General features: G+C 39.6%; 1 protein-coding gene across 3 annotated transcripts in view; it reads right to left on the bottom strand.

Annotated features, from left to right (window-relative positions):
• LOC124547995 (anaphase-promoting complex subunit 1) overlaps positions 1–23,487 on the bottom strand; it is a 374,510-nt gene that overhangs the window by 69,029 nt on the left and 281,994 nt on the right. For all 3 annotated transcript variants that reach the window (XM_047125147.1, XM_047125148.1, XM_047125149.1), the window contains 3 exons: positions 17,889–18,121; positions 4,348–4,543; positions 4,039–4,106 (listed from right to left, as the gene is read on the bottom strand). In XM_047125147.1, coding sequence (XP_046981103.1) covers positions 4,039–4,106; positions 4,348–4,543; positions 17,889–18,121 — 497 coding nt within the window. The remainder of the gene's footprint in view (positions 1–4,038; positions 4,107–4,347; positions 4,544–17,888; positions 18,122–23,487) is intronic.

Below are 23,487 nucleotides of genomic sequence, written 5' to 3'. Positions count from 1 at the left end.
GAGCACCATACCTTCATCCACCATGACCTCACAGCACGCACACGTCATGCTTCAGGTTGATGCTTACCAACTGCCGCTCCACTCTCAGTATTCAGGCCCACTCCACTCCTTGGGGACAAAACGTTCTCCATTCATCTGATTGCGGTCACAGCATCCATCTCCACGGACAGGCTCAAGCCGGCGTAAGTCGTAGAGGCCCCTCCAGCCAATGAGCACAGCACCATCGAGGTGGAGTTACCCCACTTACCACCAGATCCAGCCACAACACCATCAACACCGTACTCGATACAACACATGCCAACACCTTCTGCTGTCCCTGATGTACCACTATCGACACCGCCCCACGATGGCATGTCCAAACCACCAGCTGACACTGTCTCTGGTCTACCACTAACCGAATACAAGAGTAACACCCCTCAGTACCTGGGACCATGATGTCATCACCGCACTACCCTTTCCGCAGCCTCCAGCCAACATCAGCAGCACCCTGCCCCAAATGTGCCCGCCACTCTCAACAGAGTGTCATCACCATCGCCACTAGCATCTGCACCATTGGAGCAGTGATGCTACTTCACACGCTACCAGCGCCATGTGTAGGAGCTGCCCATGCCCATCCTCTCATCGGAAACCACAGCGCGAACATGAGCACAGCAGTACCAACTCATGCATGCCCCCCAGCAAGCACTGTTAGTCAGCTTCAAACACCCCTCTGTGTGGTTGACACCTTTGTTTTTCTCTCGAAAGGGGGGAACTGTGTAGCGACTCCTTCCATTGCCTCCATCTGTAGCAGCAGAGAAGGGGGCTGTGTAGACCAGAAACCAGCCCCCCAACACTCTCGCTGGTCAGCTTTACCGGAGGGAGAATTTAGGCATCCACACTTGCCAGATACAAGGCACACGGAACTATCACTCGAGCAGTCTCTTGTTTCGTTCTGATGAGGCAACAACCCCTGCCGTGCTCTCAGCAGCTCACTCGTGCCGTGCAACAGCATGTGGCTCGCGTCTTCGTCTGCCACATTTTGCCGGGGTGTGCACGAACCACAGGATTCTTATTCCGCACTCGGTGTCAGTGTACTGTCGCAGTTCATTTAACAAGATGAGTACTACTGGATCAAAGCATGATGTGGACACCTGGTTCATCCTCCCAGTATCAGCAATCGGAGTACTGCATGCAGAGTAGCACAAAAAGTGCAGTGAAGTGCAGTGCGTGCCAGGAAACCAGACAGATTTAGTTCTATTCCATCCCAGGCCATTTTAGTGCCCCTTTGTCGCCAAGCATGCCATTGAAGTAGGTTTTCCTGTGCCGTCAGATAACATCAAACAAAGGCTGTAAGCCAGTCATGGTCCACCCAACCCAGAATCTCCACCATGAGCGAGTACCCTCCTTGATTAAGAGGTATTAGCTCATTGAATTTTACTGTAGTTGTCAGCTTATAGGTTAGTATGTTAGAACCATCCCACACATATCTTCCAGCACACCCCGGCATTTATTGTCATTTTTCTTAACTAGCACACCACTTAGGCACCTATTCCCCTTGGGAGTATAGAAGGGAAAATAAATTATTCCTGCAAGGTAAAAAAAAGATTTGCTAGAAGAAATTGAAATTTACCTGCAATTATTCAAACAAGCGTATGACATAAGAAAGCTGTAATTTGTCCTGCGGTTTTACAGACATATAGTCTAATCTCTTACTTGCAGTAGCATCATCTGCATTGGTATGTTAATAGTTTCTTAGGTTGACTGGATAAGTAAATACACTATGCTCTGCATGTTTAAACTGCATTTTTGCTGAAAATAGCCAACATCTGAATAATTTATATATCTTTGACATGATTCTGTGTACACTTCACCGAACTTGTATATTTGTCTTTTGTGGACTGTATTGTGGTGACCGATTGAGCAAGATGTGTAACAGAATATAGAAAATGCCACTAAATGAAGCAGAGTGTTTAGTATGCTGCTTTTGTTTGTTCATCTATCTAATTAACTATTTATTGTATAAACTGGTTTATGTTTGTACAACATTAATGTAAGAACAAAAATTACCTGAAACTGAGAATTTGCCACACCTATAAATGGGGCCAAAAGACTTGAAATTTGATAGTGCATTAAAAAAATGTTCCTGAAGGTAGCTTTCAAACTCACTTCCTTCCATTTAATGATAATGACTGTGGGTTATATTTTTATATGTATATTTGTAAGACCTTAACTTGAAAATGTGTTTAGTTAGGGAGTTATGAATTGCCAATTGCAAGTAAGATGTACTTAGTGACACACAGGAGATGGACGGTTTTTAATGAAATAATACTCATCCAACTTTAAAATTAACGCATGTTTATTTACCCAAAATCAAAGCTCATTATTTGCCATTTTAGTTAACAAAGTAATTTGTGAAAAATAATGTCGCCAAGGTGATGTCCATCATTTCGAATACAGGACGCAAGTCTCTTCTCAAAATCCTCCATCACATGGACTAAAATCTCTGCAGGGCTGGCAGCAATTTCTTGAATGATTGCATTTGTCAACTCATCCAAATTTCGTGGTTTGTGGTTGTAGACACAGTTCTTAAGGTACCCCACCAAAAAAAGTCACATACTGACAAGTTGGGAGACCTGGGAAGCCAAGGAACATTGCCAAAACGTGAGATAATACGGCCAGGATACATGCATCTAAGAACTGTCAATGAAGTGTTTGCGGTGTGCAATGTTGCCCCATCCTGCTGGAACCAAACGCATATGAATGTAATGAACTCAATTAAAAGTAACTGTGGCCCCATTCTCTTCAAAAAAATAAGGTCCAATAAAGCCAACAGAGCCAAGAGCACACCAGACTGTTACTTTTTCTGAGTGTAGAGGACGCTGGTGGATAAGGTGTGCATGCTCTGGAGCCTAGTAATGTAGGTTTTGCTTATTCACGGTCTCGTTTAAATGAAAATGAGCTTCATCGCTCATCAATGAAATTTCATTTTCATTCGATCCCAAAATAACTTGCATTCTGTAAGCGAAGTCTTCTAATACAGCAAAATCAGTTTCTTTAAGTTGTTGGAGGGGTTGGGTTGGGGTTGGGTTGTTTGGGGCAGGAGACCAGACAACGAGGTCATCGGTCTCATCAGGTTAGGGAAGGATGGGGAAGGAAGTCAGCCGTGCCCTTTCAAAGGAACCATCCCGGCATTTGCCTGGAGCGATTTAGGGAAATCACGGAAAACCTAAATCAGGATGGCCGGACGCGGGATTGAACCGTCGTCCTCCCGAATGTGAGTCCAGTGTCTAACCACTGCGCCACCTCGCTCGGTAAGTTGTCGGACAATGAGCATTTTGTAGGGACAGAATTTTAATTCTTTATGCAAAATTCGTCTAACCGATTCAAGATTGATTCGTAACTCACTAGCATGATGTCTAGCTGACCGTCCTGGTCTTTTGACTGCCGCTTGCCTTACCCTTTCAACATTTTCTGGTGTTGTTACTCTGCGTCTCGGGACAGGATGCTTCTTATCCAGTATGTTTCCAGTTGATCTGAAGTTTTCCACCCATCTGAGGATTGTGTTATGGCTTGGAACAGCTCCATGTTGGCCGACATTAAACTGCGCACGAAACAATCGCTGCATAGCAATAATAGACTCACCACTTTTCACGAAACTGTCATAGACAAACACTCGATGTTGCAAGTCCCACTGCTCCATAGTGACTGAGTAAATTAAATGGCGTCTTGTGTGGATCAGAACTATCCCCACCACGACCACCTCCCACTACCGCGCCCTCAGTACTATGCAGTTCAAAACCGTCCGTCTCCCGCGTGTCACCATGTACTACACTGCATGACTTTTGCACCTTTTTCTGTGTAATAAATGCAACACTATGTTTATTTACAGTTATTTTGCACTAAGAATGTATTCTTTAAGGAGCTTAGAAAAACCTGTTTAACAGCCCAAAAAGCAAGACATTTTGATACATTTAAGTTATATAGTGTGGTAGAAGGGGTAGTGGAAGATTAATTACACAACTGTATTTCAAGTCTATTATACAATAAATAAATATCTACCTTAAATTATCCCAGTTCTTGTCCCTATGAAAAGTCACAGACCAATAGCGATCATCCTCCACTCGGACCTATAACAAGTGGACATCGTAAGTTAATAATTCTTACTCAAAATCCAGTGCAACAAAAAACATACATTAACTTTCTTTTTCATTTTTTGTTCTGGTTAGAGGTCCTTAGTAAGGTCTCTCAAATCATCAATCTTGCTATTCTACAAGTACATCTAACCTAATTTCTACTATACAAGGCAGTCAGATTTGAAATGTTCTCTATAGCTAACAAACTGAAAATAAAACTATTTGCCCCACATACCTCTTTCAATAAATTTAGTTCTGGTAACATGCACGGTGCTCTTAATCGAACACTTTGCCCTTGGTAGTGGATGGTGTCCAGGTAAACAACATTCACATGTGCATAGCACAAGGTGCCTTGGTCAATATCTCGAGGCATCAGCAACCGTGGTTCTACAGCCAGTACATATAAATGACGAAATGCTTGTAAATGGTACCTGTAAAAACCAATGTTATATTTAGCACACAATTTATTTCACATGATATTTCACAGAGTGCAAAATATTTCAAAATTCCATAAATGAACCACAAATGTAACTCAATTCTAAAAATAATTAGTTCTATTTTCTTTAATTCTACTGCATACAGCATTTTTATTTAACCAGCCTCATAAAACATAGAAAGCAGCTGAAGTTATGCAAGATAAGAATCAAATCATATCTTTGCAACAGGAAAAAAATGTTGATAGGAATAACTCTAATTATCAGTTACCATTTGTTTCAGAAGTAATTATGCATGTACGGCCCCAATATTCCATCTTTGATGCCTTGCTTCTGCTTGTGTATGTTTCATCAGTCACATTACGAGACACTATGTTGTTTTTTTTCCTTTGCAGGTGACATAAATGCTGTGAAAAACAGCAAATTAAATATATACTCAATTTACTGTATTGACCTACATGCAACTCGGAACCAGTAAGAGAGAACGTGATGAAAAGTGGAACATCGAATGAGTTGTTTCAGATGAACAAGAACATGAGCATTAAAACCATGTCAGGGGCTCAAGTAGAGATAGAACCCAAATTCTTATGACAGAAAAGTTACAACAATAAAGAACGTTGTTCAAGAATCTGTAGCTCTTAGAGTGAAAGAATTAGATGATACAGATTGTTTACAGCTACGTGGTTCTGTAATTGTAAGAAAAGAAGGATAAGTTAGGCTTCAACGACAAAAAGGAAGAGAGTTAGAAAGAAGTTTGAGGTAGAAGGAAGGAGGCCTCATGCCTACAAGATGTATTAAGTTTGGTGATGGTTTGATAGGTGTATCTGCAATGTTGCTAGATATACTTATCAAAGTCATGGGTACAACAAGATAGAGTGCTCATAGCTATTTGTTTCATCAGTTAGTTTTGTATACTTATAATGTCCCCCCCCCCTTCCCCCCCCCCCCCCCTCCAATGAATCATGGACCTTGTCATTGGTGGGAAGTCTTGCATGCCTCAGCGATGCACATAGCTATACCATAGGTGCAACCACAATGGAGGGGTATCTTTTTTGAAAGATTTCGTGACTCTTTCAGCTACCATTCTCTTTATTATTGTACTATTGTACAATTTCAGCCTTAGGCCAGTTTCAAGTATTTTATGGATGATTTTTCAGAAGTAAATTATGCCATGTATGTTGTTGCTCCTATGACTCCATGTTATGCTCATAAAATAAATCCGAGATGTTTTACACTATTTTAGGAGCACATTATTTTCAAGTAGTTGTTGCAAAGCTTTGCTCAAAAGTAATGTGCTCCTAAAATACCATAAAACATCTCGGATTTATTTTACGACCATAACCTGGAGTCACACGAGCAATGACATACACGGTGTAATTTACTGCTAAAAATCATCCATAAAATACGTGAAAATGGCCTAAGGCTGAAATTGTACAACTGTACCTGGAGGAAAAAAAAAATGGCAAGGCATCACACTGAAAATTAAGGAAGGGTGTCTGTTCACAGGACAGACAAACATATGGTTCCTGAAGAGGGGCAACAGCCTTTCCAGTAGTTACAGGGGCAACAGTCTGGATGACTGGCCTTGTAACATCAACCAAGACAGCTTTGCTGTGCTGGTACTGTGAACGGCTGAATGCAAGAGGAAACTACTGCCGTAATTTTTCCCAAGGACACGTGGCTCTACTGTATGGTTAAATGATGATGGCAGCTTCCTGGGTAAAATAGTCCCCCATTCAAATCTCTGGGTGGGGACCACTCACAAGCAAAACTCACCATCGTACCCTGTCCGATTTAGTGGTAAGAGGGCCCAGTGGACAGCCCCGTCAAAAACTGAACACAGATCAAGCATGAAAACAGGAAGAGTGTGTACTGAACTGTGAACAATCCAAGGACAAGAATTGCAATATAGATCAGCAACAAAGAGCAGAGATGTCCTGGCGATTTACTCAAATTTGTCTCTGTGGCATTTGCAACAGTGAGGTGTAAGGTTCAGTCCTACAGTGACACTTGATTCTGCACAACTACTCTATTAGCAGTGAAAACTTGATGACAAGACAACAAGTCAACCGAATCCTCCACTGGAAAACACGTCTGATGTGTCATACAGGGCATTAGCCACAGGACATGTGTCATATGATAGGGATCTCTTATCAATGCACCTAATCTGTACCCCTGCTAAGTGGATAAGATATGCCTCCCTGCCCAATTTAGTGTTTGTATGAAAGTGATCATTCCCAAGGAAATGGTGAATACATAATAGTCTGTCACATATGCTGCAACAAATGAACACAACAGTTTCACAATTACACGGGTTCTTTGTTGTAACAATGTTCAGACCTGTTTATTTATTGTTTTCATTTCTGTGAGTTATCTATGTGGTAACTTGCCTGCTCTCACTATTCGTAACATTTGCTTGCAATGGTAATGTATTCTTACCACATGAGACATATTCTATAACCCATGTATAGTATGACAGCTGCCAAGGCTACAGAAAGACTACAAACATTTCAATGACCAGTCGAACAGTTCATATTGACGTGAGAAAAAGTAAATAAATAAATAAAATGCAAATAAATGGCACGAGGGAGTTTTGAACATGGCTCATCTGGGTTACAGTCCCACATCATGACCACTCAACCACGATGCCACGGCTGTTCAGTTTCTCTCGATATTGCACATGTTCAGCTTGGATCGTTCATTTTTTATTTTGCTTCTTTTTCACAGTTCAGTTCACCTCCTTCCTGTTTTCATGTTTTATTGGTGTTCAGTTCTTGATGGGCCATCTTATCATTAAATCTGATGGCGTTGTGATGGGGAGTTTTGTTTGTCAGGAGGTCGTCTTTATCAGGAGGAACAAAACTGGCATTCTATGGATCAGAGTATGGAATGTCAGACCTCTTGATGGGGCAGGTACATCAGAAAATTTAAAAAGGGAAATAGATAAGTTAAAGTTAGATATAGTGGGAATTAGTCAAGTTCAGTGGCAGGAGGAACAGGATCCCTGGTCAAGTAAATACAGGGTTATAAATACAAAGTCAAATAGGGCTAATGCATGAGTAGGTTTAATAATGAAAAAAAAAGTATGCAGGTAAGCTATTATGAACAGCATAGAGAATGCATTATCGGAGCCTAGACATGATGCCCACACCTATCACAGTAGTACAAGTATATATGCCAATCAGCTCCGCAGATGAAAGAGAGATTGAAGAAATGTATCATGAGATAAAATAAATTACTCAGATAGTTAAGGGAGACAAAAATTTAATAGTTCAGGTGGACTGACATTCAATAGTAGGAAAAGGAAGAGAAGGAAAAGTCGTAGGTGAATACGAACTGGGGGACAGGAATGAAAAAGGTAGCTCCCCGGTTCAGTTTTACAGAGACTGTAATTTAATGAAAGCTAACACTTCGTTAAGAATCAGGAAAGAAGGCTATATAAACATGGAAAGAGACCTGGAGACTGTGAAAGGTTTCAGATTGATTGTATAATGGTTACACAAAGATTTAGGAACTAGGTTCTGAACTGCAAGACATTCCCAGGGGCAGATGTGGACTCTGACCACAATTTATTGGTTATGAACTGTAGATTAAAACTGAACAAACTGCAAAAAGGTATGAATTTAAGAGATGGGTCCTGGATAACATGAAAGAAACAAGATGTTGTAGAAAGTTTCAGATGGAGCATTAGGGAACAATTGACAAGAACGGGGGAAAAGAATACAGTAGATCAAAAATGGATAGCTTTGAAAGATGAAATACTGAAGGCAGCAGAGGATCAAGTAGGTAAAAAGACAAGGGCTAGTGGAAATCCTTTGGTAATACAAGAGATATGGCATTTAATTGATGAAAGGAAAAAATACAAAAATTCAGTAAATGAAGAGACAAAAGGGAATACAAACATCTCACAAATGAGATCGACAGTAAGTGCAAAATAGCTAAGCATGAATGGTTAGAGGAGAAATGCAAGGATGCAGAAGCATATATCACTAGAGGTATGATAGACGTTGCCTACATGAAAATTAAAGTGATCTTTGGAGAAAAGAGAACAACCTGTACGAAAATTAATAGTTCAGATGGAAAATCAGTCCCAAGTACACAAGAGAAAGCAGAAAGGTGGAAGGATTATATACAGGGTCTATACATGGGATATGTACTTGAGGGCAATATTATGGAAATGGAAGAGGACATAGATGAAGACGAGTTGAGAGATACAATACTGCGTGAAAAATTTGATGGAGCACTGAAAGACCTAGGTCAAAACAAGGCCTTGGAAATAGACAGCATTCCGTTAGGACTACTCCCTTGGGGCAGCCATGACAAAACTCTTCCATCTGGTGAGCAAGGCGTATGAGTCAAGTTAAATACCTTCAGACTTCAAGAAGAATATAATAATACCAGTTCCAAAGAAAGCAGGTGCTGACAGGTGTGAAAATCACCAAACTATCAGTTTAATAAGCCATGGTTGCAAAATAATAATACAAATTCTTTACAGACGAATGCAAAAACTGAGAGAAATCGACATCGGGAAGATCAGTTTGAATTCTGGAGAAACACAGGAACACATGAGGCAATACTAACCCTACGACTTCTCACAGAAGATAGGTTAAGGAACGGCAAACCTACGTTCACAGCATTTGTAGACTTCAAGAAAACTTTAGACAATGTAGATTGGGATACTCTTTTTCAATTTCGAAAGGTGACAGGGGTAAAAAACAGGGAGCAGAAGGCTATTTACAATTTTTACGGAAACCTTGATGGCAGTTATAAGAGTTGGGGGGCAGGAAAGGGAAGCAATGGTTGAGAAGGGAGTGAGACAAGGTTACAGCCTATCTCCGATGTTATTCAATCTGTATACTGAGCAGGCAGTAAAGAAAACAAAAGAAAAATTTGGAGTAGTAATTAGAGTTCAGAGAGAAGAAATAAAAACTTTGAGGTAAATCTGTCACAGACACCACAGGACTTGGAAGAACAGTTGAACGGAGTAGACAATGTCTTGAAAGGAGGATATAAGATGAACATCAACAACAGTAAAACGAAGATAATGGAATGTAGGCAAATTAAATCAGATGATGTTGAGGGAATCAGATTAGCAAATGAGACACTTAAAGTAGTAGATGAGTTTTGCTATTTGGGTAGCAAAACAGCAGATGACAATTGAAATAGAGAAGATGTAAAATGTAGACTGGCGATGGCAAGAAAAGTGTTTCTGAAGAAAAGAAATTTGTAGTTTTGATATCTGGGTAACAAAATAACTGATGACGGTTGAAGTAGATAAGATATAATGTGCATACTGCCAATGGCAAGCAATCATTTCTGAAGAAGAGAAATTTGTTAACACTGAGTGTAGATTTAAGTGTCAAGAAGTCTTTTCTGAAGGAGTGTAGCTATGTATGGAAATGAAACATGGACGATAAACAGTTAGGCAAGAAGAGAATAGAACCTTTTGAAATGTGGTGCTACAGAAGAATGGTGAAGATTAAATGGGTAAATCACATAACTAATGAGGAGGTACTGAACAGAATTGGGGAGAAGATGAATTCGTGGCACAACTTGACTAAAAAAAGGGGTCGGTTGGTAGGACACATTATGAGGCGTCAAGGGACCGCCAATTTAGTACTGGAGGGAAGCGTGAGGGCAAAAAATCATAGAGGGACACCCGATTGTAATGAAAGATTATTCAGAATATTGCCTGTTTAAGGAAGGAAGATGTGTGGCCTCTGGATCCCTATTAGCACAAATTTTATATATTTTTCTTGTTAGTTACTGGATGACTGTTTAACTTTTGTTGAGATTTTTCTGTGCAAAGAATGAAACCTATAACGGTGGGTGAAAAATTAATAGATCTATTATGGAGTGTAAGGATATCATATTATCTCTCAAGTAGAAGAAAGCCTTTGATTTATTATAAGTACAGAATGACATCTAAATCTTCTCCAGTTAAGTTTTATGTGTTTGTTTTGATTAAGATCAGGATGACTTACAGTTTACCTGGTAACATCTATGAGACACAATTACCAATGTATTAAATATCTCGACTGAGTACGGCACAGTTTATGTTTCAATTGATAGAAATACAATGTATAAGTGAGTGTTGATTGCCAATAAGGTTGTACAAGGAGGAAGCTCTGTAACATGCCAAAGTGGCGTGGCTGGTAATATGCAGAAATTAGTCACCGTAGGTGGTGAATAATATTTAGATATAACTACTGATTTACAAATGTTTGGTTTTTTAGACATCTGTTTAAGTAGTTAGTAGTTTGACTACTGTTCAAAAGGAATAATGATGTACACAGTTACAATACCAGAAGGAAATGACTTACATTATACCACATTAGGGTTATCTATAGCACAAAAACGGGTGCACAATGCAGCCCAAAAATTTTTGATAACTTCAACCACTGATATAAATGTTTGACAGACAGCAAATTTAAATTTTAAAACAAAGTGAAAAAGTCTCTCCTTGACAATTTCTTCTATTCCATAAAAGAATTTCTGACTCTTTAGTTTGTAAAATGTGATAGGTATGAATTATTAACTAGCAACAACACTCTTTTTAAAAATATATATGATCAGCATATAGCTGTATTCACATATGACTGTGTAATGTGAATGTAAATTCACCTGTTTCACGTTATGATTAAAAGTACAAATGATCGACAGAACATGAAACTGACTAACTGACAAACTAACTAACAAACTTAATGGGGAAATTATCAGGTCATATTAAGGGAATACACAGACTAAAAAAATTAGTGCCATTCAGTCAATCAGTATATTCTGTTAATTTATGGAGTGCGGAATTAATCTGACTTGACTAATTGGTAGGTTAAGGGTCACGCAAAAGAAAGAGAAATTAGGTTGAGAGCCTTTGCTGGTCAAAGACTGATCATTTAATCTGGAACAACTCAATCTGTATTAATAATGGAGTACAATGTAGAGATTTTTATTGGAAGTATTTCTGACTTGAATACTGGTACAAAGTAGTTTTGCCTGTGCAGAGTCACATTTATTGAGATGTTGTCTTCTATTTATTGTTGGGAAGAATTTTGCGAAATTGCCTTGAGTGCTCATGATAGGTCATGATGAGACTCAACAGTATATTTATGGTTGTAACAGTGACTACTGTTTAGATACCGGATAGCTTGAGTTCCTGACAGACAATGTTATTTCTTACACATAAGATTTTGTCAGTCACATTCTGAACTTCACGAGTGGTTTTAAAGAACCATTAAAACCTGAAGTACAGCATTATTAGACACTTGTTTCTTGAGATGGATCAAGATTCCACACACTCTTATAACATATAATTGGGAAAAGTAATTAGCTAGAAGCCAACATCTGAAGAGGTTGAAAATTGTTCAGCATCAATTAATTTGCAGAGGTGATGGCTTTTTTTTTACTGTTAAAGCCAAGTTAGGATTGGGGCTACATTGGAAATGGTGTACAGTGTGTGTGTCGAGCTACAGAGAATAAACTTCACCATGCCTTACAGCAATGCAAAACGAAAGTTCTGATGTTTTTATTTCATTGTTCCACCCTGACCACACAGTAACGTGGTTCTGGTACAATAAACTGAAATGGTCTATTAAAGAAAGTAACAAGAATATCCCTTTAATAAAAGCTTAAAAGAAAAGAGATAATAGCTATTTCACAGATAGAATCTGATAGCTTAAAGAGAGGTTTTAATTTAGTCAAGAAAGTAAATGCAGTCAGATTAGAATTTTTGATGTGATTAACATATGTACATAATGAGGAATGTAGCAATATGTTTAACTTCCTCCTATCATTATTATCTCTGACTAGTGCGTCATTACATCTTTGTTATCTTGTTATGTGCGATAACAAAACAAAATATTACATTAAGTCATTATTTTAAATTACAAAAGGGAAGTGTTTTTTATCACTACACTGCTATACAATATTTAAAATAATTTTGGCAGAGGCAGGGATTACTATTATCTTGGCGTGATTGTGAATGGTCTCATTTTATTTGTATACAACACACTACACTTTTAAGCATGTAAGATTATTTTTCATTTATACGGATGTGTATGAGGAAAATCATTGAGCAAGCAGGAAGCAGGTCAATTTAATCTATAGCTGTGTAAGTCTTTTTGTGTAAAAGATACTGAATAGTCACAGGTTGTGACCATGCTGTTAACACTAAATAAAGACCACTTACACACAAGGGTAACTGTGTACTGTCACAAAGGTAAAACTGAACTTGAGAGTGACAGAGAATATTTTGAGGCAGTACAGTGTAGAGCAAGAATGCACTCCTAAACAAAGACCCCCACCACTGCCAAACTGTCATCTTTCCATGATGTTTCTGTGATTGTCCAAACTACCACATTATGTTTAGATAAATGTGGACCATGGATCACTCTGCAAATGGAGGCAGGATTAATCTGGAAAATGCACATTTTTCCATTCATTCTTACTTGGATCCCATGTTGCTGATTCCACTATAAATGGATATGATTCTACACTGCTCTGAGCAGGACACACATTACGAGATATATGCCATATAGACAGACTGCTCTGAGAATATGATAGGCTGTTTGTAGGTACTCTGCAGATCCTCAGACAACTATAGCCTTTGCAACAGCAATTTTGTGTGCACCAGGACTTTGTTATATCAACAAAGCCAGATATATAGTCTTTTGTGAAATGGTTACCCTCAATACATATTGGACTAGTCTATGTTGAATGTAGATTTAAAATGACACTTTCTGGCACATTCAATGTCACAGTGTGTGTGTGTGTGTGTGTGTGTGTGTGTGTGTGTGTGAGAGAGAGAGAGAGAGAGAGAGAGAGAGAGAGAGAGAGAGGGGGGGGGGGGGGGGGGGGAGGGAGAGGGACTCGCTTCAATACCTCTAAGAATTCAACCATACCGAACAGCATCAAAATGACATCCTTGTGACACTACACAGTAAACTTCACCAATAGACCACACTCTGATCAAACTGAAACTGCATCAAGAACAGGACACTCCTTGTCATGGTGGCATCGCTTGGCTTGGCTTGGCTTACCTGCCTCAACAATGCAGTTGGCTGTGCCATAGGTGCAACTACTCAGAAAAGTGTCTCTGGAGAGGTCACACTAACAAATTGTTTGTGGCAGCAGCCTTTTCATTAGTTACAGAGGCAACAGTTTGGATTATAAATTGCCCTGGACTTGTAATACTATCCTTGCTATGTTGGTACTGAGAATGGCTGAGAGCAATGGAAAACTACAGCAATTTTTTCCCCAATTGCATGCATATCTAGTGTATATCACATGATTAATATACCGTAACAACTGATGCAGATACATCTGCATCCCCCACAGGCTGTGGTGTCAATCACAACAATGAGACACAGCTCCACACCAGCGGAAGACAATGTGGCCAACCATTGCCTGCCCCCTGCCCCCAAATGCCCCAATAGCCACTCCAGCAACAGAACAGTGAACAAAATAGTCCTACATTAATTCAGACAAGGACACTGTCACTTTAATTACCATGTGTATTTATAAACAACTGATAATGAGCAAAATATGCTTGAGATGCATTGTTGTATGTTAAGTTAAATAAAAGAAATAAATGTGACCAGTAGCAGAAAAACACAAGTCCACATGATACGAAAGATACTCCCCAGCTTCTCCGTGTATGCTCTCACAGGCAGCACTTTGCCATCCCCAACCCCTACCCTGCTACCCCCGCCCGCCCCCCTCTCCAGACTCAGCCTCTTCTTTACCCTCACCACCCAGATTACTCCTCCCATTATGTGCTGTTGCTCACAATCTGGCCTTGGCAGCCAGAGACTGTAGACATGCATATGTCTGTGAGTTTTGTGTGTGTGTGTGTGTGTGTGTGTGTGTGTGTGTGTGTGTGTGTGTGTGTGTGTGTGTTGTCTAAATCAGAAGAAGGCATTTTGGCAGAACACTTACTTGCTTAGCACTCTTTTTGTTGTGCCTGTCTGTGAATCAACATCTCCACTATATGGTGAAACATCAGTTTAGTAAGTTGTGGATGCCAAATATTAAAACAATTTATTTATACAATGACAGGAAAGGGAGGTAGAAGCTGATCTTGAGGTAGGAAAACATTCAATCTATGACTTATCTTAGATGGTAGACAGAAGAAATACAAACCTACATTTACAACATTTGTAGATTTAGAGAAAGCTTTTGACAATGTTGACTGGAGTACTCTCTTTCAAATTCTGAAGGTAGTAGGGATAAAATAGAGGGAGCAAAAGGTTATCTATATGTTTTACACAAACCAGGCTGAAGAAATGGGAGAACGGGAGGTGGGGGTGGGGGTGGGGCAGTAATTGAGAAGGGGGGGGGGGCATAGTCGGGAAGGGAGTGAACAGGGTGCAGCAAATCACCCATGTTATCCACCATATACATTGAGCATGCAGTAAAGAAAACTAAAGATATAGTAAAGCTCAGAAACGAAATCTTTTGGGCAGTGCCAGTGATATTGTAAGACTGTGAGAGATGGCAAAGGACTTGAGACATGGGATGAACAGAACTTCCAATATTAATTTATGTGATAAAAAGTCATTATGGAAAGTATTTGAAATGTAGTTTATATGGAAGTGAAATGTGGCTGCAGTATAGACAAAAAGGGGGTAAGAGATTTTGAAATGTGTTGCTACAGTAAAAAGGTAAAGATTTTGAAGTTATATTGAATAACTAATGAAAAGATACTTAACTGAAAGGAGAGGGGTTTGGGGGGAGGGGGGAATTGTGGCACGAAATTGACTGCAAGAAGCAATCAGCGATCAGTTGGTAAAGACACATCCTGAAGCATCAAGGTACAGTCAAGTTTGGTTATGGAGGGGGGGAAGGAGAGGGGAGGCAGAGAGGGGGGGGGGGATGGAACATAACTTTTGTCCTGGTTTCATGTTAAGTCCCATGCACTGATTCACTTTCAATACTGATTTCATATCAATTTCTCTGAGGCTACACTTCACTATCTTCTTATGAATCCAAAATGGACCAAAACAACTTCTTTGTGAGAAAGAATACTTAACCAGAAACACTTTCATATGATGATAACAAACACTAAAGTTTCCTGGAACTGTACTTCTTGTGCCCAGAGGGTGTATCCCGGATCTCCATAGCAACAAATCTTGGTCCAATTCATCAAGATCATACAGTACAAAGCAAATGCCACATTTTGTTCCATATGTTGTTTTATGACATTCAGATACTTGTGCGCTACTAATACTGCAACTTGTTTGAGCAAAAGCACCACTAGTACACTCTTCTGCCTCCATACTGACTTTCCACAACAGTACTGACAAGTCTGAACTAGAATCTTAAAAACATGAGTAACCTGTAATTGTTGCTTGTTTCCTTTGTTGTTCCTGCCTAACAATGACTCATTCTGTCCCTGAAAACTACCATTGTTTAATTTTCTGTTGCCTAATGGTTCCCAACAATTGCTGCAGCTTTATCTGAAACAAGCTGTCTGCATCATCACTATTACTTGCTAAATCGTGTTAAAAGAAACATAATCAAATACATCTCTGTCAACTTTTATTGTACACAAATGTCTTGCAATAACATGCTGAAATTTTGAGATATATGTAATTATGGTCTTCTTATGCAGTGTGTGAAATTTGGCTTGGATACCACTTGTCCCTTTTGTGCTACCACACTTCGAAAATCCATGTTTTTCAGGTAATTTTTCAAATTTTTGTATTTTCGTGTGCATGTAACTCAGTTTTTGTGACTGATATGGGCTTGATGAGTTCTGTGGGTGTTTAGGCCACATTAAGCTTACCACAAAAAATTTATATCGTTTTTGAGTGCATTATATTTGGCATAGAGGGCAGCTACAATATGTACCTTTTAATGTATTACATTTTTTAAATCACAATTTGGAATTTTTTATTTTCCCTCAGAAATATGTTGTTGCTGTTTTGATTCATGGAGTGTGTTCTCTAAATGGATGTTACTGGGTTGTGTAAAAATTTCACTGGACTGTGTGGAATAGTTCCAAAGTTATTAAGACCTGAAGTTGGATCTGAAGATAGATTGCCAGATGCGGGATTCAATTTCCGGGTCACCCCACCTTCTTTCACAAGTCATAATTCTGGAACTAATTGGCAGGGGAAACTAATACTGTATACATGAGTGTTCCACACATGGTAGAATTAGTGTACTGAATTTCAATCAAATCTGAGACTATGAGCTGGAGCCCCTGGTTGAACTGACATGGAATGATCCAACTGCCATCCACTCCACACCTGCTGATGCTGGACCCCATCACCAACCATTTGCTAGATGATGGCTAGCTATCCTGACTATACCTACAGCTACCAGGGGTGTTATGTCATTAAAAAAAAGTGCTTCATCACTTATTTGTGTGTTCATTATTTATTTCCATTGGTCACTGTCATTACAACCAAATTTTTTTACACGCCTCTTTTCAGCTACATAGTCCGCAAGTCTCTGCACAGCACATGTTGGAGTAAACAATGCACCACTGATAGTCATTCTCTTTCCTGTTCCGCTCACATACACAACAAGAGAGAAATGATAGCCCATATGCACCTATATGAGCCCTAATCTCAATTATTTTGTCCTTACTGTACCTGCACAAGATGAATGTTAGAGACCGTAGAACTATCCTGCACTCACAAATGGAGATTCTCTGATCTTCCTTAATAGTGATTTGCAAAACATTGTCTTGTTCCCTTCAAGGATTTCCACCTAAGCTCCAAAAGTGTATCTTCATAACAACTCTCTCACACATCAAACTGAATGGTACTGAAACCATTCAAGAGACACTCTTGTCACAGTTGTTATGCTATGTACCATACTGTTCGTTTTTCTACAGCATGTCATGCACAGAAACAATGCATGCTTTTGAATACCAAGGGGGGGGGGGGGGGGGGGGGGTAATAGATGGAAGTCCAAAGGTCAAAATAATATGGATTCTATGAAACTGCTACAATACTTGCCCACACCAACAAAGGAACTGTGAGGTAATTCACGAAACCATTTTCATCCTCAGACAAAATGACACTACAGACCAGTTCAAAATACAGAAGTTCCCTCTAAATTGACAAAAAGGACATCAGGTACATAAGACAGTGTGTGATGAAGTTTTGTGGAAATCAATGTCTGTTATTTCTTTATATCTATCGCTTTAACTTTTTCTTATCTTTTTGAAAGCAATATTTCTTTATGTCTTAACTCGAGATTTATATTTATAAATTCATGCAGTTCTGTGTATGTGTAACAGTGAACAAGACACATAAAACATTGTACTGTCACACAAAATAACATTCCTTAGATACAAACAATATCTTTTAAAATAATTCTGTAATGACATCACCTGTTATCATTGCTGTGTGTTGGAAACTTAGGAAAGAAGGCACATAACATTGCAGCAACAGCTGAAGGTGAAGTGCTGAGAGTGTATCTACCACCACCCAAAAACAATAGACCAAGGGCCATATGTGTCGCAAGGTGTGATCCATAAGTTACGACACTGTTTGCTGGACCAACACGTGAGCGTAAATGTCTTACAAGTCTCAATACATCCAAGTCTCCAGTTCCTGCCATCACCTATAACATACCAATTGCATCATATTTTACACCAACTACAAATATTTAATAATATAACATAGAATTAGTATTTTTCCGTGGTACATTCACTTGTATCTTCATGGATAAGTTGGATGCTGGCAAACATTTGAAACTTATTTTCCTTAAAATTTTAACTCAGTAAAATTTACACTCTCTCACTGGACTTGGGTTAATCATACACATTCATTCAAACTAAACACTACCATTCACTTGATGAATAGTAGGCAGCAAAATGATTTTTCACATGCATAACATTTTACCAATAATTTACAGAAAGGTGTGAAGTACTCAGCATGTTCTATTTTTACTGCACATTCTGTTCGCATAATTGGTACATACAGGGTGTCCATGAAGTCATACTACCATTAAAAAAAAAAAAAAAAGGCGATGGACCAGGAGAAGGCGCAATGTGTCATCTGGTATCCAGAATCCAAATCTGTGACATAGTACTGCTGAATTATCAAAGCCTATGTGGGAGGGCACCACTGGCAAAAATAAGCATAAGAGGTGCTTCAAAAACTTTAGAGACAAGCAGTGTCAAAAGCCTTCCCCGAAGTGGACATTCCCCCGTGTCTCAAACATACGTCCATAGTGTTCAAACTTCATTTCAACACAGCTCTGAGAGTCCAATTTGTTATGCATCACACAAACTGTAGGAAACAAGATCAAGTATTACATATGTGGTTACACTTTTATGCAAACTAAGTGCAAATGATCCAAGCGTTGTGGCCAATCATTGTCGTCATTTGCGTGTTTCACTCTGGCCTCCATAGACGCCAACAATGACAACTGAAAAATTTCCTGTTTCCAGATGAAGCAACTTTCCACATTTCTGGACACATAAATTGTCACATTATGACTTTGGGTTCCAAAAACACACACAACATGTATGAACACATCCAACAATGGCCCGAAGTTACTGCTTGGTGTGACTCTATGCATAAAAGGGTGATAGGCTCAGTTTTATTCACAGAGAAAACTATAACAGGAACTGTTTACCTGGACAGTTTCAAACAGTTCCAGCTACCACAGATCGAAGAGCTGCTGTTATGTCCTTGCCTGTCGTGTCCACCACTGCCACCATCTACTTCTCGAGATTGCTTTGCCAGCTCCCTCTGATGAGAAGTGGAGTACTGTGTTCTTGGCTGTCGTCTCCATCGCGGCTGCTGTTTACACCTCGAGATGGCTTTGCCACCTCTCTCCAAAGGGAAGTATGTCACCTCCACCATAGTCACTTTCTCTGAAGGGAAGAAGAATGCTATGTACCTCGGGTGCCTAATGTCCTGGCACACCACCACACAGCAATGTCCTGTGGGTTGCCGTCAAGCCAGGTTCCTGCAGCCGACACTGTTCGATTTCACTGCACCATGTGCTGCGGTATGGAGGGCACCACGATCACTGGAAAGCCAGCGCTATTTTGCATCCACGAGGCCATGTGACGCCAGCTATTTCCGGGTAGCCCTACACCAGGGGGCCTATACAGGACTGCCACCTGCAGCTCTCCAGAGGTGTGCCGCAAAGTGTCCCGCCAAGTAAACAACAAGTCGCTGATACAGCAATACCGGATGAAGACAACACAAGTGCATCACCGATTGGGACCACAACCAATTGTGACCTTGGAGAGTAACGAATTGTGACAGACTGTGTGCTTTCTCTCTGCATCTTCATAGAATTGTTTTCCAAGAGTAACAGTTATTCTCAGCTGATCAGAATGATCTCTTTTATTCTTTGTATAGATTAAATTTCTGTTGTTCATGTTTTCCTGTTGCTTCCTTAAGAAATAAATTCTGTAGTTCCACGCTACCTGGGAACTGTCTTCTTTCTGCATGCACCATCCCACAACTTGTCACATCTGCTGCAGCTGTCCATCAACTTCCAATGTGATGGTGTACCTCGACATTAGAGTTCGATTGTGTGCTGAATAATGACACATTTCCTGAGATGTGGATGCACCACGATGCCCCCGTCGCGTAGCCTCCATGTCTCCCATTCTCATAGCATTGGACTTCTTTTTATGCGGTTCCATTAAGGTCCACATGTTCCAAACACCAGTCAGTGACACTGCAACACTTCATGCACAAGTCAATGAAGAAACCAAAGCTTTTGATAATGTAATTCTGACTCTTTCATGGACAGAAGTCTGATCTCTCCCATGATGTTCTATGAGTGATGAGCTGGGCACTCAATGAAATTCTGGCATAACAGAACTAAAACTTTGAGAGCTGCTAAACATTTTACAACAAACCACAATGCTCTGTGTCTAATAGTTTACAAGTTATGTTCTCTCGAAATGATTGTGGCACTTTATGGTCACCCTGTATAGTTATTTTGTCTTCATTTAGTAGCATGAACATTAATTTTGTCAATCTACACCTAACCTAGGTTCACATCCAGTCCATATCCAACCAGCCACTTATCAACCACACTTCCAATCCATCTCTGCCACTCCTTTCATACTAAACACTCCCAACTTTACAAAGCAGGCTTTCGAGGCCATCAAATTAGTTCAAAATCAAATACTTAACACATATATCAGTAACACCTCCTGGGTTTCCTTCTCTTCCAACTACCCCATAAAACTTTATCAAAAACAAATATCCAGCCTTTCAACAAACATACCACGTTATGAACTTTTGTGAATGATACACTTTGGCATAGGTTTTTTGCATATTGACATTGAACTTTGCTTCAGATGTTTTAAGTTTGAATCTGAAGAAGGAAAAATAATGTAACAAACAAAAAATCATTATGTGATCTAGACAGCATTATTCGCAACAAGAAAGCTTCCATTTCCAAGAAAGTCAGAAGCACCACCATCACCCAGTATCACAATGGCCTCAAATATCTCAGTAGTCCATTTTGCCAGGGCAAAGAACTTCTGAAATCAGGCCTTGAAATTAGGTATCCTCTACCTGATGTCCTCCCAACACCATTCATTGCAGCCCTCTACTAACCTCCTAAATTCTGTAACATCCTGGTCGAACCTACGTGTGCAACTTACTGCTGTAAAACCTGCATAATGTATCTACCCACTACTAAATTCTCCAGCCTCACCATTGGTAAATCCTCCACCATCAAAGGAGAAGTAATATGTGAGATACTCCTCGTGTTTACAAACTAACACGTGATCAGTGCACGACTTTCTTTTTATATAGGAATAACTACCACTGAACAGGTAAACACATAAATGGACACAGAAGAATAGTTTGTCGTGAGAGCATTCAGTACTCAATGTCCTACACCACAATCTGAGGCACCAGAGTGACTTCATACCACATAAGTCATTTAGACATCCTCCCCCCCCCCCCACCCCCACCCCCCCCACCCCAACAGTAGTTTCCCCTTAAATCTGTAAATCTGCAGGAGTAAATTTGCTCTCTAATGCATTCTTTCATTATGCCACCCTCTTGGACTTAACCACTGTTGAACCACTCCCTCTCCCCATATTTTTCAATTTGGTAAAATTTAAGAATTACTTCACAATTATTTTCATTTCTCTCTCCCCTTTCCTTATTTAATTTAGAATCTCTCTCTCTCTCTCTCTCTCTCTCCTCTCTCTCTCTCTCTCTCTCTCTCTTCCCCCCCCCCCCCCCCTCCTCCTACACACACACACACACACACACACACACACACACACACACACACACAATTTTGCTATCAGTTATGGGGGAGGGGGGAGGGGGAGGGGGGTGGGAGTGGGGAGACAGCCTGTCGTTTCAGAGTTGTTGAAGGTTGAATGGTATAGTAGGTCAACGTGTTATAGGGATAATTCGGTACTGAGATACTATAAGAGAGGTTCTGAGGTGAAATGAATTTTGAGTTTTAGACTGTGGATACAGTAGAATCGAGATTTAACTAGGATAACTGGCTAAATTCAGGTATGTGATTAAAAAGGAGATATTTTTACAACATACAATTCAGGAGGAGGGAGAGTCCTCAAAGACATGCTCATTAAACAACACTGTCACAGTTACAGTTGTTTGTAAGCCTGGGAACATTCGGCCTGGAAAATGGGAATAGTGATTGCAGGTCCTCAATCAGAGTGATAAAGACCAGCTGGTACAATCTACTGCGCCAAATACACAGGGCAACTTTTCTGTGCATAAGGAAACATCATCTGCAGAAAAACAGATAATTTGTGGGTGAAAATTCTTTTATATATAAAAGAAAAACAAGCTTCAGAAACAGGTGGCTGAGTGTGAATAACAACAAGCAGTCATGTGGGAGACTTTCTGGTTCATATTAATAATACGGTGCAGATATGTACAAAAACATGCCATATTTGCTTGATTTGAAATGTCTAGTAATGAGCCCAGCAATAGGATGATGATTCCACAGTTACAACCCTCTTTCACTTTGTTTACTAGTGTCATAAATAATGGTTTCAATGGAAAATGGTACATAGCTTTTTATTCATTTCAGCATTTATTGTGCATTATTTGGTTTTCCATAGTTCAAAAAGTCACCCTGCAGATTGTAGCAGCACAGGCTGCAAACTTCATTCAAAATATTATTGAATTTTCTCCTTGCCTTTGCAGTGGTGTTATCTGTGTCACATTTAATTTTCTTACATGTTTGGACCATCAACAAACATCCTTCTTATACAAGCTCCATGGAGCCCTGGTAGAAGCAATAATTTTAATCACAAATAAGACCTTTTAAAATACATTTTGGGAGAGGTCAAACAAGTAACCAGATTTTAATAAAATTATAAGAAAATAATTATGCTTGGACAAAATATGCATTTCCTGCCAAGCAACATATCTGACTCCATGTCACTTGTAAGTAAAAAAAAAATTAAAATAAAACCATCAAGGAAGAATTAGGTAAGGCAGAACAAAACAACAAAACAAGATATCTACATTTATATACATAATACGCAAGCCACTTTATGGTGCGTGGAGGAGGATATCCTGTACAATCTCCTGTTCCACTTGCAAATTGAGTGAGGGAAAAATGACTGTCAATATGCCTCTGTATGAGCCCTAATTTCTCTTATCATATCTTATCTTCCTGGTTGCTACGCAATAGAAAATTGGCGACAGTAGAATCGTTCTGCAGTCAACTTCAAATGCCAGTTCCATAATTTTTTTTCGATTGTCTTCCTCGAAAAGAATGTCACCTTTTCTCCAGGGATTATAATATGAGTTCCCGAAGCATCTCTGTAATACTTGCATGTCGTTCAAACCTACCAGTAACAAATCTAGCAGGGTGCCTCTGAATCGCTTCAATATCTACCTTTAGTATGATATGGTGCGGTTTCAAAAACTCGAAGTATTCAAAAATGGGTCGCACTAGTGTCCTATAATACATCTCCTTTACAGATGAATCACTCTTTTCTAAAA

This window comes from Schistocerca americana, chromosome 1, assembly GCF_021461395.2.
Source record: "Schistocerca americana isolate TAMUIC-IGC-003095 chromosome 1, iqSchAmer2.1, whole genome shotgun sequence".
NCBI lineage: Eukaryota > Metazoa > Arthropoda > Insecta > Orthoptera > Acrididae > Schistocerca > Schistocerca americana.
Note: the sequence above shows the minus strand (reverse complement) of the source record. Positions and strands in the feature narration are given on the sequence as shown.